This window comes from Barbus barbus, assembly GCF_936440315.1.
Source record: "Barbus barbus genome assembly, chromosome: 20".
Lineage (NCBI taxonomy): Eukaryota > Metazoa > Chordata > Actinopteri > Cypriniformes > Cyprinidae > Barbus > Barbus barbus.
The window spans coordinates 67,501-82,472 of NC_136748.1; the positions used below are offsets into that span (position 1 = coordinate 67,501).

General features: G+C 41.1%; 1 protein-coding gene across 1 annotated transcript in view; it reads left to right on the plus strand.

Moving 5' to 3' along the window:
* LOC306886341 (putative E3 ubiquitin-protein ligase UBR7) overlaps positions 1–11,990 on the plus strand; it is a 15,357-nt gene extending 3,367 nt beyond the window's left edge. The window contains exons 7-11 of the mRNA XM_079443382.1: positions 2,287–2,423; positions 2,517–2,705; positions 3,035–3,194; positions 11,766–11,824; positions 11,909–11,990. Coding sequence (XP_079299508.1) covers positions 2,287–2,423; positions 2,517–2,705; positions 3,035–3,194; positions 11,766–11,824; positions 11,909–11,980 — 617 coding nt within the window. The 3' untranslated portion in view covers positions 11,981–11,990. The remainder of the gene's footprint in view (positions 1–2,286; positions 2,424–2,516; positions 2,706–3,034; positions 3,195–11,765; positions 11,825–11,908) is intronic.
* The last annotated feature ends 2,982 nt before the right edge of the window (positions 11,991–14,972 follow it).

Genomic DNA, 14,972 nt, shown 5'->3' on the forward strand with positions numbered 1-14,972 from the left:
GAGAGCTCCCGTCGTGATGCGCTTTAAACAGCGTGCTGAAACACACCAAGGACAGGATTTACTATAGATTTCACATCCTATAAAGTTCTCATTATAATATTTATGTCATTAATGTTTATGGGAGATTTGTGCTATTTTTTCATCTACATTATCAAGTGATTCCTAAAATTGCCTGCATGTTTTCGAAGCCATACGAAGTAAAAACATCACTGCAGGATTATTATAGGATCTGTGTTTTTTTAAAAAGACACATCTGAAAGCAATACCACCGTCAATTTCGGGCATTGCATTTGAGCATGAAGCTAAACGCTGGTAATATGTTAATACATGTTAACATCCCAACGCAATCCTATTAGATTAATCAGATGTGTATGTAGCTAACCCAGACATCATTTTTTTTTTTCCACGATCATCGCTATCACGGCCGAGTAATCGAGTACTCGATCGCTGATGCACATCTCTACTTTTGAGGTGCATTACCTTGAAAAATGAAAGTAATCCACAGCAGCTCAGATGTTGGGAGAAAATGAAGACTCTTACGTTCAGTCTTGCATCCAAACACAGAGCACTGGGATTGCTTGCGAGACATTGTTGACGTTAGAGCTGCTCGAGCGTGGCGAACATAGAGGACAGCGCACAACCGCTGAGGCAAACTAAAGCAATGCAGGGCTGTCAATCAGCCGCTGTGGGCGGGGCCTAAACAATGTGATGTCATATGCGACCCTGGACCACAAAACCTGCCATAAGGGTCAATTTTTCAAAACTGAGATGTATCCATCATCTGAAAGCTGATTAAATAATCTTTCCATTGATGTATGGTTTGTTATGATAGAACAATATTACTCTGAGATACAACTATTAGAAAATCTGGAATCTGAGGGAGCAAAAAAATCTAAATATTGAGAAAATCTCCTTTAAAGTTGTTCAAATGAAGTTCTTAGCAATGCATATTACTAATCAAAAATGAAGTTTTGATATATTTATGGTAGGAAATTTACTAAATATCTTCATGGAACATGATCTTAATATCCTAATGATTTTTGTCATAAAAGAGAAATGTATAATTTTGATCCATACAATGTATTGTTGGCTATTGCTACAAATATACCTGTGTTACTCATGACTGCTTTTGTGCTGCAGGGACAGATATTGCATAGAGAATCAAAACGGCAGGCCTAGTGAGACTGATTTGGTTTAAAGGAGATTAATAAATGAGGAGTGGGTGGATTTTTATCATTGTAGGGTGGTGGTGTTCACACACTGCCAACACACATTTATGTTCAAACAACATGTAAAAGTGGGTTTTGCATAAGTGCCCTTTAAAACTGTGCATGCATGTAATATGTTAAATGAGTCATATTTAAGAACATGTCTCTGAAATGGTTTTCAAAACTGTTCTGGAGCAGTCTTCCTCATCTAACACACCTGATTCAACTCATCCGCTCATTAATAGAGGTTTTATGACCTGAAGTGTGTCAGAAAAGGTGATGAGATATTAGAGAAAATACGTTGTCAGATTCGCGTCACGTTCAGAAGCGGCAGCTCTTAAAGAAACAGCAGACAAAACAACCTAATAACCAGCTGCTGTGATGTCTGTTCATCAAAGAATAAAAAAAGAAAAAAGAGGAAATCGATAACTTTGTTAGCTTTAAGAATTAATCTATATTTAATGTAGAATTTAGTTTAAACTTTTTAATTTCTGTATATTTCTGCTGAAGGGCACAGTACATATGACATTTATTATAATTGGTTTATGTTAAGATTCATTTAAATTAGAAGTTATTTTTTTTAGTCTAATGCATGTTAAAATTAATAGCTCTCAATTATACTGTAATGTTGAATGGCTAGTCAATGATTAAAAATTAGGGGGGAAACAGTTTTATAGAGACATCAGTATTATTGGTATCAGTGATGCTCCCCTTCAGCCATTAATTAAATAAATAATACGCTGGCTTTGTTTCTACGTTAATTTGAAGATTGAATGTGAAATTATTGCAATATAAAAGTATATTTTAAACTTTAATGTTAGGTGGGATTAATCACAATTAATTTCAGAAAAAATGTGTGATTAGTTACATTTTTTGAATAGATTGACAGCACTAGTTTGTACATTGCTGAAGTTTAATATATAGCTTTTTAAAATCTATACGAAGATATTTCTGTCTCAGCTTGATCTCTGCTGATGACAGAGAAGGTTCAGTTCATCACACTGCAGTCACTGCATCATTGCTTTAAAATAATCTATTTAAATGGTATCTAAATTTATGTCTTTGTGTTCTCTTCTAGTTTCTCCGTTGAATAAACAAAGCCTTAGTAAAGAGCAAACGAATGCTGCTCTGATGACCGATGAAAACGGGAGCTGCTTGTGCACAGATGGGCCTGATGCGCCCTCAGCGAGTCCGTGCAGCCAGCAGGAAGAACCGGTGAGTGTGATTAACCTGATTCCAGTGCCAGCATGATCCAGATTGGCGTCTCCCAGCCTGCAGATGATGTGTTGAATGTCGTGTGTTCATCAGACCGCTGGAGCCGCAGGCCATCCGTCCAGCGCTGATCCAATGACGTGTTGTTTGGCTCAGCAGCCCTCCGAAGTTACCAAATGCATTTTAAATGCGCTCAATGCCAAAGGCGCGGCGAGCGCGAGGACTGGCGCTGTGTTCTGGCCTTACTACTGGAGAGCAAATCTCTGCACATGCACCGACTGCAAGGTGGGTTTGAGTCTCGAATTTTAAAAGCAAACTTTTATTCTAGAGCAGTGGTCTCAAATTCTATTCCTGGAGGGCCACAGCTCTGCACAGTTTAGCTCCAACCCTAATCAAACACACCTGATCCAGCTAATCAAGGTCTTCAGGATCACTAGAAACTTCCAAGCAGATGTGATTTGGAGCTGAACTCTGCACAGCTGTGGCCCTCCAGGAATTCAGTTTGAGACCACTGATTTAGAGGATCTTAAATGGTTGATTGACAAATGTAGCAGTTTATCCATATGAGAGTGGTTTTTCTAAAATCTAGTTTTTATGTTAAATATTATGTATAGAGAATGTATGTAAAGACAGGTGTTCCTTTCCTGCTGGACGAGTCGGACACGCTGCTGGCACACGAGGAGAAAGCCAAAGCTGAAGCGCTGAGGAGTGAAGAGCTGCTGCTGTCCTGCATCTCCTCTCTCAACCACGTGCAGCAGCTCGAGATCATCTACCGTAAGAGAGAGAGAGAGAGAGAGTGTGTGTGTGTGTGTGTGTGTGTGTGTGTGTGTGTGTGTGTGTGAGAGAGTAGGTGTGAGTGAGAGAGAGAGTGTGTGTGTGCGCGTGTGCGTCTGTCTGAGAGTGTGTGTGGGTGGGTGTGTGTGTGTGAGAGAGAGTGTGTGTGTGTGTGTGAGAGAGAGTGTGTGTGTGTGTGTGAGAGAGAGTGTGTGTGTGTGTGTGAGAGAGAGAGAGTGTGTGTGTGTGAGAGAGAGAGAGAGAGAGTGTGTGTGTGTGTGTGTGTGTGTGTGAGAGAGAGAGAGAGAGAGAGAGAGAGTGTGTGTGTGTGAGAGAGAGAGTTTGTGCGTGTGTCTGTGTGTGAGTGGTGCTGCGTGCCAATGTGCCTACTTATTCTATTTACTTAACGTATGTACTCTTTTGGTGAAGAAATAGTACACACTTTTGAGTGTATAGTAGAAGAGTAGGCAAGCTTTGGGACATACTATAACGTCACACAACTGCGTCTTTACCGGACCGCTCTGTTGCACCTGTTACATGCTCCCTGTCACTGTAAACTGGCCTGTCAATCATCTTGTCACAGTTAACATCCTCCATATTTTATTTAACATCCTACCGTATTGGAGAGAAAAGAAGTAGCTCGTTGATCTGCCAGTCACGGGTCTTTCATGTGGAGGTACTCTGCTCATATTTTCTGCATAATGATGCATTTAAAAGTTAACGACCAAATGGATGTTTATAAAAGTTCTCATTGCTGTTGCAGATAAAAAATAACACGGATAACAATAAATAAATATTTTTTACCAGGTTAAATGTCGATTATTAGTAACTCAAACCCCTTTTTGCAAACCTCTCTACCTAACTGTTGATCGTGCGCATCCTCCACGTTTGTAGTTTTTCTAACGCGTTTTATTTGTGTTTGTAGTTCTGGACCGAATCGTTCGCCAATGCGCAATGGATTGTGGGCAATTTTAGCCAGTAGAGTGTGCACGGATCCACACTTCAAAAATCGACCTGAAATAGTAGACCATCTTTTGGCATACTCTTTTCAACATACTATGCTTTGGGACACACTCATTATAATCTCACATACTATTTAGGATGGATAGTATGAACATTGGGATGCAGGGTGAGAGAGAGAGAGTGGCTGTGTTCGAAATGGTATGCTTGCTTACTGCCCAGTACACAGTGCATACTGCCTACTATTTTTTTAAAGAATAGTGTGTGAAAGTGTACAATAAGCAAAAAATGTTTCAGAGTAGTATGCTTAATTGTCACATGACAAACACAAACATTAACTCCGCTCAGCTGTCAAGATTGTTACCTTACAAACAAATGTGCTAACTATTCTTTTTACAAAGGCTTGTTAATAAGACTTCATATTAGCAAACAATATTGCCCAATTGAACTCATTTCATAATTGAAGAACTTTATAGGCTATTGGACTGAACTGAATGAGCTGTCTTTAAACGAGCCATGATATTTTTGGCAGTTACACTAATTGGAAAAGAGTGATAAATTCTAGTTACACTAAGTGCAAATAATGATAAATTCTGTTTACACTAAAATAGCAGCATTTTCTTTAGCAACAGGTGTGTAAATAGTAGTTAGGTGGCAGATATTTATACTGTAGTACAGTATGCAATAACATATTTAGTGCAAATTATACATTTTATTTGATGAACGCCACTTTATTGGGACAAAAACCTACCTACAGCTTAGCACACTGTATTATTGAGGCATTTTGTCTCCACTTTTCAAATATTTACTTAATTTTTTATTGAAAATGTATGCCTTTCTGGTCTGGTATGTGAAAAGGAGTTGCACGAGTTTGACAAATGGCAGAATTGAACTCGGGTCGCTCACATCAGCAGCACACATCTCGCGTCTTTTACTCACTGCGCCACTAAGTCTACAGACATTCGCATGTCTTTTGCAGAGGTCCTGGGGATGTGGGGAGCTGGGGGGGGGGGGTCGTAGTATCAGAGTTCAGTGTTGCATTGGGTAAAAGAGGGGGGGGAGGGAGGGAGGGGGGGGGGGGGGGTAAGGACGGGGAGGGAGTTCAGCTTCCTGACAGCCTGATGTATGAAGCTGTCCTTCAGTTTGCTGGTCCTCGCCTGGAGACTCCGCAGTCTCCTCCCTGATGGCAGCAGACTGAAGAAGCTGTGTGTCGGGTGGGTGGGATCACCTGCAATGCAGAGGGCTTTGCGGGTGAGACGGGTGCTGTAAATGTCCTGGAGGGAGGGGAGAGAGACACCAACGATCTTCTCAGCTGCTCTCACTATGCGTTGAGGTGACTTGCGGCAGGATGCGTTGCAAGCGCCATACCACACAGTGATGCAGCTGGTTAGGATGCTCTCGATGGTGCCTCTGTAGAAGGTGAACATGATGGGCGCCGGGGCTCTGGCTCTTCTAATTTTGCGGAGGAAGTAGAGATGCTGCTGTGCTTTCTTGGCCAGTGCTACAGTGTTGTTAGTCCAGGAGAGGTCCTCTGTGATGTGCACACCCAGGAACTTGGTGCTGCTCACTCTCTCCACAGTTGCACCGAAGTAAACAACAATCTCCTTCGTCTTCTCCACATTCAGAGAGAGATTGTTGTCACTGCACCACCCGGCCGTAGTTTGTCTCATCTCTGTTGCTAATGAGACCCACCACAGTCATGTCATCCGCAAACTTAATGAAAAGGTTGGAGTTGTGTGACGGTGTGCAGTCGTGGGTCAGCAGAGTGAAGAGGAGGGGGCTCAGCACACATCCTTGGGGGGCCCCAGTGTTCAGTGTGATGGTGCTGGATGTGTTAATGCCGACCCGTACTGCCTGAGGTCTCCCGGTCAGGAAGTACAACAGCCAGTTGCACAGAGAGGTGTTGAGCCCCAGCTGGACCAGTTTGTGAGTGACCTGTTGAGGGATGATTGTGTTGAATGCTGAACTGAAGTCTATGAACAGCAATACTTTGTTATATACCCTTTGTTGGCAATGACAGAGGTCAAACGTTTTCTGTAAGTCTTCACAAGGTTTTCACACACTGTTGCTGGTATTTTGGCCCATTCCTCCATGCAGATCTCCTCTAGAGCAGTGATGTTTTGGGGCTGTCGCTGGGCAACACGGACTTTCAACTCCCTCCAAAGATTTTCTATGGGGTTGAGATCTGGAGACTGGCTAGGCCACTCCAGGACCTTGAAATGCTTCTTACGAAGCCACTCCTTCATTGCCCGGGCGGTGTGTTTGAGATCATTGTCATGCTGAAAGACCCAGCCACGTTTCATCTTCAATGCCCTTGCTGATGGAAGGAGGTTTTCACTCAATCTCACGATATATGGCCCCATTCATTCTTTCCTTTACACGGATCAGTTGTCCTGGTCCCTTTGCAGAAAAACCGCCCCAAAGCATGATGTTTCCACCCCCATGCGTCACAGTAGGTATGGTGTTCTTTGGATGCAACTCGGCACTCTTTCTCTTCCAAACACGACGAGTTGAGTTTTTACCAAAAAGTTGTATTTTGGTGTCATCTGACCGTATGACATTCTCCCAATCCTCTTCTGGATCATCCAAATGCTCTCTAGCAAACTTCAGACGGGCCGGATATGTACTGGCTTAAGCAGGGGGACACGTCTGGCACTGCAGGATTTGAGTCCCTGGCGGCGTAGTGTGTTACTGATGGTAGCCTTTATTACTTTGGTCCCAGCTCTCTGCAGGTCATTCACTAGGTCCACTAGGTGAGATCTTGCGTGGAGCCCCAGATCGAGGGATATTATCAGTGGTCTTGTATGTCTTCCATTTTCTAATAATTGCTCCCACAGTTGATTTCTTCACAGCAAGCTGCTTGCCTATTGCAGATTCAGTCTTCCCAGCCTGGTGCAGGTCTACAATTTTGTTTCTGGTGTCCTTCGACAGCTCTTTGGTCTTGGCCATAGTGTAGTTTGGAGTGTGACTGTTTGAGGTTGTGGACAGGTGTCTTTTATACTGATAACGAGTTCAAACAGGTGCCATTAATACAGGTAACGAGTGGAGGCCAGAGGAGCCTCTTATGCTACGTCCACACGAAGACGGGTTTCTCCGTATCCAATCTTTTTTTTTTTTGCCTCGCTCTAAAAAAATTCCGTAACAACGGAGTCGTCTCAGGAAATATCTGCGTCCACACGGAATCACTGAAACCGACTGAAAACGATGTAGTACACATGCCAGACCAATATGTGGCGCTGTAATTCTGCCACAGAGATACACAAAAAAACAGAGAAGAAGACTTGGACCATGTGCGTAAACCTTGCGCGCTGAATATAAACTAACACACAAAGCAGAAGATTTTGCTTTAATAAAACTGAGTTCAGTAGGTTCTGCAGCACGAACACAGGCACGTAGTCTGACATTGTTGTTGTTGTCGCTGTTATGTGACGCAGCGGTGTCTGATTAGGGGCGAGACGTGGGCTGATGACGTCATCGTTTCAGAAAATATACGGATTCGCCGTCCACACGAAAACATGAAACCGGCAAATTTATCCACCCTGGGACCCGGTTTCAAAAGTGATCGGTTTCACTGTTCGAAAACGCCGGTTTCGTGTGGACGAAACGCCTATACGGTAAAAAATTTATGCGTATACAGAGAAACCCGTCTTCGTGTGGACGGGGCCTTAAAGACTAAGTTACAGGTCTGTGAGAGCCAGAAATCTTGCTTGTTTGTAGTTGACCAAATATTTATTTTACCGAGGAATTTACCAATTAATTCATTAAAAATCCTACAATGTGATTTCCTGGATTCTTTCCCCCCATTCTGTCTCTCATAGTTGAAGTGTACCTATGATGAAAATTACAGGCCTCTCTCATCTTTTTAAGTGGGAGAACTTGCACAATTGGTGGCTGACTAAATACTTTTTAGCCCAACTGTATATGCAAACTGGAAGGGGTCCAGGGAGGGGGGGAGGGGGGGAGGACAGACTTGATGTGGTGCATGACTAGCCGTTCAAAGCACTTCATGAGAATAGGAGTGAGTGCTATTGGACGGTAGTCATTGAAGCAGGATGGAGATGACTTCTTCGGGACTGGAATGATGATGGTAGCTTTGAAGCATGTGGGGACAACAGCCTGATTTAGCGAGATGTTGAAGATGTCTGTGAAGACATCAGTGAGTTCCAATGCACAGTCTCTCAGTACACGCCCAGGAATGTTGTCAGGACCCGGAGCTTTGCGTGCATTAATCCTGCTGAGGGATCTCCTCACACTGTCCGGGGACAGCGTCATCACCTGGTCGCCGGGAGGAGGTGGAGTCTTCTGTGGAGTGGTGCTGTTTTGTGCCTCAAAGCGAGCAAAGAAGGCATTCAGCTCGTTCAGCAGGGGGATGGTGCTGTCACAGGTCTGTGGTGGGGGCTTGTAGTCCGTAATGGTCTGTATCCCCTGCCACAGGATCTGAGTGTCTCTGCTGTCGCTGAAACGATGGGCTATCCTCCTGGAGTACTGTCTCTTGGCCTCTTTGATGCCGCGGGATAGGTTGGCCCTAGCTGTCTTCAGGCCCTCCTCATCTCCAGCTCTAAAGGCAGTGTTCCGAGCCTTCAGAAGTCTGTAGACCTCCCCTGTCAGCCACGGCTTCTGGTTGGCCCTGACAGTGATAGACTTTGTGACCGTTACATCATCAATGCACTTGGTGATGTAGGCAGTGACAGTCTCTGAGTACTCTTGGAGGTCTGTAGTGTTGTTGTGTGTGGCAGCCTGTTTAAACATATTCCAGTCAGTGGTCTCAAAACAGTCTTGAAGTGCCTCTGACTTGTATCCGTTTGTGTATTGGTTTGATGACTTTAACGAGCGGTCTGTATGCAGGCATTAGCATGACAGTGATGTGGTCTGAGGCTCCGAGGGGTGGGGGGAGGGCCTTGTAAGCTCCTCTCTGGGTGGTGTAAACAAAGTCCAGAGTATTTTTTCCCCTTATTGGAAAGTCTGTGTGTTGGTGAATTTTTGGAAACAAGTGTGGTTGAAATCCCCAGCCAAGATGAGAAAAGCATCTGGGTGGGCTGTCTGCTGCTCACTGGTGTGCTGGTACAGATCATTTAGTGCCTCACTCCTGTTGTTGTTGGAGCTGCGAGGGATGTATACAGCAACGAGCAATATGGCTGTATATTCTCTCGGTAGATAGAACGGGTCAGCAGTGTTTGCAGACCACAACAGCGTCGCGGCACCATGCATCATTGATGTAAACACAGAGACCGCCGCCGCGGATCTTACCTCCCTCGACGAGAGCTCTGTCAGCTCGATAGCATGTTAGCTGGTCGAGCTGTATGGCGCAGTCCGGTACGCTGTTGTTAAGCCATGTTTCCAAAAACACAACAGTCTCTTACAGTCCTCTGAGTAGAGCGGAGTAGTCGGATGTAGTCTAGTTTATTGTCCAAAGAATGTATGTTCGCCAGTATGATGGCGGGGATAGCTGGTTTGTGTGGGTTGGCAGCTAGCCTAGCTCGGATACCTCTGCGCTAACCCCTCTTCTGCTTCCTCTCACGCCGCTTGTAGCGCCTCCGCTGTGGGCGAGATGCAGTAGTGGGGGTCGGTGATGGAGTAGGCTTTCGGAGCAGGCCGAGGTCCCGCAGCTCTTCGGCGTGCGCTGAGTTTAACTCTAAAAATGTGATTTTGCCGACATCGAGCAGAAACTCACGACTGTATGCGCGCTTAAAGACAGGTAGACGAGACGAAGATGTACAAAAACATTACTACTTACAGTTCTGTCGGGAGAGAGAAGCCGCTGCATCTGTGCGCGCCGCCATTTTCCGGATAATCAATTCTGTTTGCTTAATTGAAATATTACGTTTATTTATATATTATACTACTGCAATATTAATATTATTATGTAATATCTTTGAAACAATGTATAAAGCGCTATTGATTGATTGAAAACTTTATTAATCCCGATAGGGAAACTGGTTTGCCACCAACCATACAGCCAACAAACACAGTACACAACTGCTATTGTGATAAAGGTGACATAATTTGACTTGATCAGAAAAGTGCCGTAGAGATTAAAGTACAATTTATGTCCTACTAATGATATTGTTTTTAGATGCAAAGCGATAGTTTGTAGTTTACATGTATATGTATATACGTACATATACAAGTGTAACATTTATAATTATTATTCCCCGCCTCCAGTTCACTCGCATTTGAAGATGAAAGGTCACATGGAGCGCGTTGCATTCTGGGAAACAGTATCCCACGCAGTGTCTTCAGATGCATACGTCAAATTTCAGCAAATGTAGCAGGTAATCTGGGCATCCATGAAAATTCACATGCTATTCACAGTATTCACACAGCATACTGCAGTACAGTAGGAGTTGTATGATAGTATGCCATTCGGAACACTGATCTGTACTGATTTCAGTGTACTTGAGTTATATTTAGCAGATTCTGGCAAATATAGTAGGTCATCCGGGTATTTCATGCATACAGAAAATTTGCATACTATGTGCAGCATACATACTGTAAACTGCAGAAATAGTAATAGTATGATAATAGTATGGCATTTCGAACACAGCGTGTGTGTGTGTGTGTGTTGCCCTGTTATTAAAACAGGTCAACTCACACACACATACACTGGTGGCCAACATTTTGGAATAATTATACTTTTTTTTTCTTTTTTTTTTTTTTTTTTAAAGAAGTCTCAGCAAGACTTGAACAATACAGTAAAAACAGTAATATTGTGAAATATTATTAGAATGTAAAACAGCTGATTTCTGTGTGAATGTGTTAAACTGTAATGTATTTCTGTGATGCGCAGCTGTATTCATCATCATTCCTCCAGTCTTCAGTGTCACATGATCTTCAGAAATCATTATAATATACTGATTTACTGCTCAACAAACACTTCTGATTATTATCAGGTCTGGCACCTCAACATTTGTCAGAGCGTTTAACTCTATACTCCAGAGCATGATCTTCGCTCATCTGAATCTGGTCTTATAACTGTTCAATCAACCCAGTTAAGATTGATTTTCTTCACTAGCTCCAAAACTATGGATCTCGTTACCTATAGAGATAAGACAAGCCAAATCTATTAGTATTTTTAAATCTTGCCTGAAAACTCGTTTCTTTAGGCTAGCTTTTACTTAATTTATTTTATATTCTATATTATTTTATTTTTAAGTGTTTTGAATGGATTTCTCCTGTTTTTGCTTATTGTATATAATAAATATATCATATATCTTTTTATATGGTGTATTTTGCTGTTTTATGTAAAGTGCTTTGAGATGTAACATGTAAAGGTGCTATAGAAAATTATTAAAAGATTATTATATATATGTTGAAAACGGTTGTGCTGCCCAATATTTTTGTGGTAACTGTCATCAATTTTAGGATCATTTGATGAATGGGAAGAACAGCATTAATATGAAATAGAAAATTAATATCATGCATCTTTGCTGAAATTTTTTTTTTTTAAATCTCGATCTCTGAAGGATCATGTGGCACTGAAGAAAAAGAGATTTTGACAAATCTTAATTATTCCAAACTTTTTGCCGTGTGTGTGTCTTTATTTTAAAGAGGATTTGTTATAGAAGCTCCTTTGTTTTTCAAATGAAATGTGGATTATTTGCTTGTGTCTAGAGTACAATGACCTGAAACACGAGCTGCGTGAGTTTCTTCAATCTGCAAACCAGAGAAAGGTGAAGATGAGAACAGCTTCTATGTCAGTCACTGAGAAATATAAGAAGTGAACCTCAATCCTAATGGATGTAGTTTGTTTATAGGATGTCACTCCTGAGGCTTTCCGTGAGTTCTTGGAGGAACTGCAAACAAGAAAGAAGAGGCGGTTGAACTGAAGCCATCTACATCACATAGATTATTATGGGACTGTACATCCTTTGGCTGGATCCACTTTAATAAAGTCTCAGAGCAAAAACGCTGATGCTAGTGCGCAGACCTTTTAATTATTTCATTATTGTTGCTTTGCTTTGCCTCAGAATCTCTAGTTTTCCTCCGTTATTTCTCAGTAGGGCTGATGAAGCACTTCTCCATGTTTAGCATCATCGTTTGCTGCAGTCCTTGATGTGGTCAGGTTAGGACCTGTCAGTGTTTTTGTTCCATACTGTGTGTAAGTGCTGGGGATTTGAGTTACTCTTTCTGCAGTTACATCGACACGCCAGAAGGTGGAGACAGTCGACTGTATGAGTCAATGAAACAGATTCATTCTAAAACACTTGTGATCATTCAAAATCTACATGTTATAACTATAAGCATTGTTGGGAAGTAACTAGTTACATGTAGGTAAATTACATAATTTAATTACAAAATAAAGTCACAGTTACTGAGAGGAAAATGTGTAATTAAATTAGTTATGAAAATGTTATCGATTACAAGGGGGTTATCTGAATATTTTCACACACAGATTTAATTGATTCATAAATTTCTCTAAAATACGAGACACCAATGTTCCAGGAGTTTAGGACACAGATTTGGAAACATGCTTATTCAATAACGGTTTTATTTCCTACTTGGGTTTATTTATACACATTATTTTTTAAGATTAACTGTTTTTTTCCAGGGCATTGTTAGATGCCAGTGTTTCTGGTCATAATGCAAAGATTTGATTTCAAAAACAGTATCATAGCTACTAAAATCTTTCTTATGATTTTAAACGTGTATAACCTCAGAATGATCTCCAAGTATGTCTGATTCTGTGGTGGCTGTGCTTCAAAATTAGATGATGAAGGATTGTGAAAGCCTGACAGTAATCAGTGGAGTTCTGTAAGGTTAATCTGGTCTGCTTTACATGAAAACGATTAACATTAGAAATTTAGAAAAGTAATCAGTTACGTTAATACTTGTTACAGTGTAACTTGTAATCAGTAACCTATTACATGTCCAAAGAAACCTTCCCAGCACTGGTTATTGGTTTAATGCATGTGTGTGGATTGAGTGCAATATAGACATGCTCCAGCTGTCATGTTTGCATTTTGACCTTCAGCATCAGTCACATCTCTTCCCAGACATGTATGGCTCTTTCTGTGTCCCAGCAGGATAGTAAAGTGTCTGCTGGAGGTGCTCTTGTGAATCTGGTTGGAAATAGTAGATCATGGGGGTGTTTTAGTCTTATTAATACTGCACCTTTGGACATATTACTAATTTCACACACTGTACAGCAGGGAGATGGATGAATTCAAACACGTCTGTCTCTAAGTGAGTCACTGAATCCTAACCCACTCAAGCAGATCGATCAAACATATGGATTGATTCAGGAGTCAACAGCACATCTCCTGGTTTATTGAACAGGTTTGTGTGTCGTGTTTCTACAGCACTGATCCCAGAGCAGCTCCACAGTCTGGTGTGCCTCTGACAAAGAGTCCTGAAGAAAGACTGATGAGAGAACGATCTGGTGTGTTTTCTACTGATCTGTTCACAAAACAAGTCCATATTTGTATAGTGTTTTCCACAATACACTTGGTTTCAAAGCAGCTTTACAGAGTTTAATGACAGTTGAGATTTGTTTGTAGTATACAAAACTTTACGTGAAAGTATATGTATGCAGATAACGTTGGACATACTTATAGTTTTAAGTTGTTATGCAGAGATATGGGATTATATGATTTATAATATATATTCATACTCCTATAGTGTGCCAATGACAACTGCAGTAAGGAACAAAAAACTCAGTTTGATGTTGGATAATAGGCCTAATAGAGAAAACAAAACATGTAGGAAATTAATTTCTTCTCGCCTGGCTATACAGTCAAAATATATGACTAATTACTGAATGGGTGCCATTTCTGTCCCCAGGACATACAAACATGCATAAAAATTAACTATAAAATACATTTTATTATTAAGCAATGTGTCCAGCACATTAAATTACCTGCAAATTTAAAATATATAATTTAAAAAAAAGTTTAAAACTACCTAAAACACTGAAAATATAGCATTTGTCCATGTCCCCAGTGTCTAACGCTACATTTGAACATGAAATATAATGTTTCAAATCCATCATTTTGTATTTTTGTGTACCTCCATATCTGTGCTTTAAATACATTTATTTCAAAATCGATTTATAATATTTGGGATAAAATACACATTGTAGTCGTGTCCTCAGGTTTTCACTCAGTCCTGTTACTCTAACACATTTCCTCTAAAAAACTGGGAAAAACCCACAAGACACATTTTCAACATAATATTGCAACATCTGGATCTTCTGAAGGCAATGAAATGATCGAAAGCATGTGCTCTTATTTTCTTTTCTGTATATTTGATGATATTGTAACGCTGGCTGGGTGCGTCGTTAAAAATATACTGTCCTGTTACTGTAAGTTTATTATTTTTAATATAATTTGCTGAGTATTCTCATAATATTAGCATGTACTCCATGTGGCTAGATTATATGTATTTGCTGATTTTATTTGCAAATGGCACCCATTCGGCGGAATAATATTCTTCTAAAGAATCTATCAGCAGAATTCAGTGCTCATGAAAAAGAAGAAAATAAGACGATTGTGTGCTGAACTGTGTAATAATGTGTCAAAAATAATGATCATAATATATTCAGGCCAGTATAAAGATCTTCATCTGCTTATTTTGAAACCAACTGTTGAAGAAAATGAAAGCACAGAAACGGTTTTTTTAAAGGTCGATCTGATCTGGTGTTCTAGTCGATATTTAATCAATATTTATTTCATCTGCTTCGGAGAGGAAGACCAGCTCGACGCGGAATAGTCCATTCTGTGTTCATCTGAAATCTGAAATCATATGCTACTAGCAGCTCAGTCGGAGATGCTGTCGTGAAGCTGGGCATTCAGAAGGGCTTTGTGTGATGTTCTTCAGTGG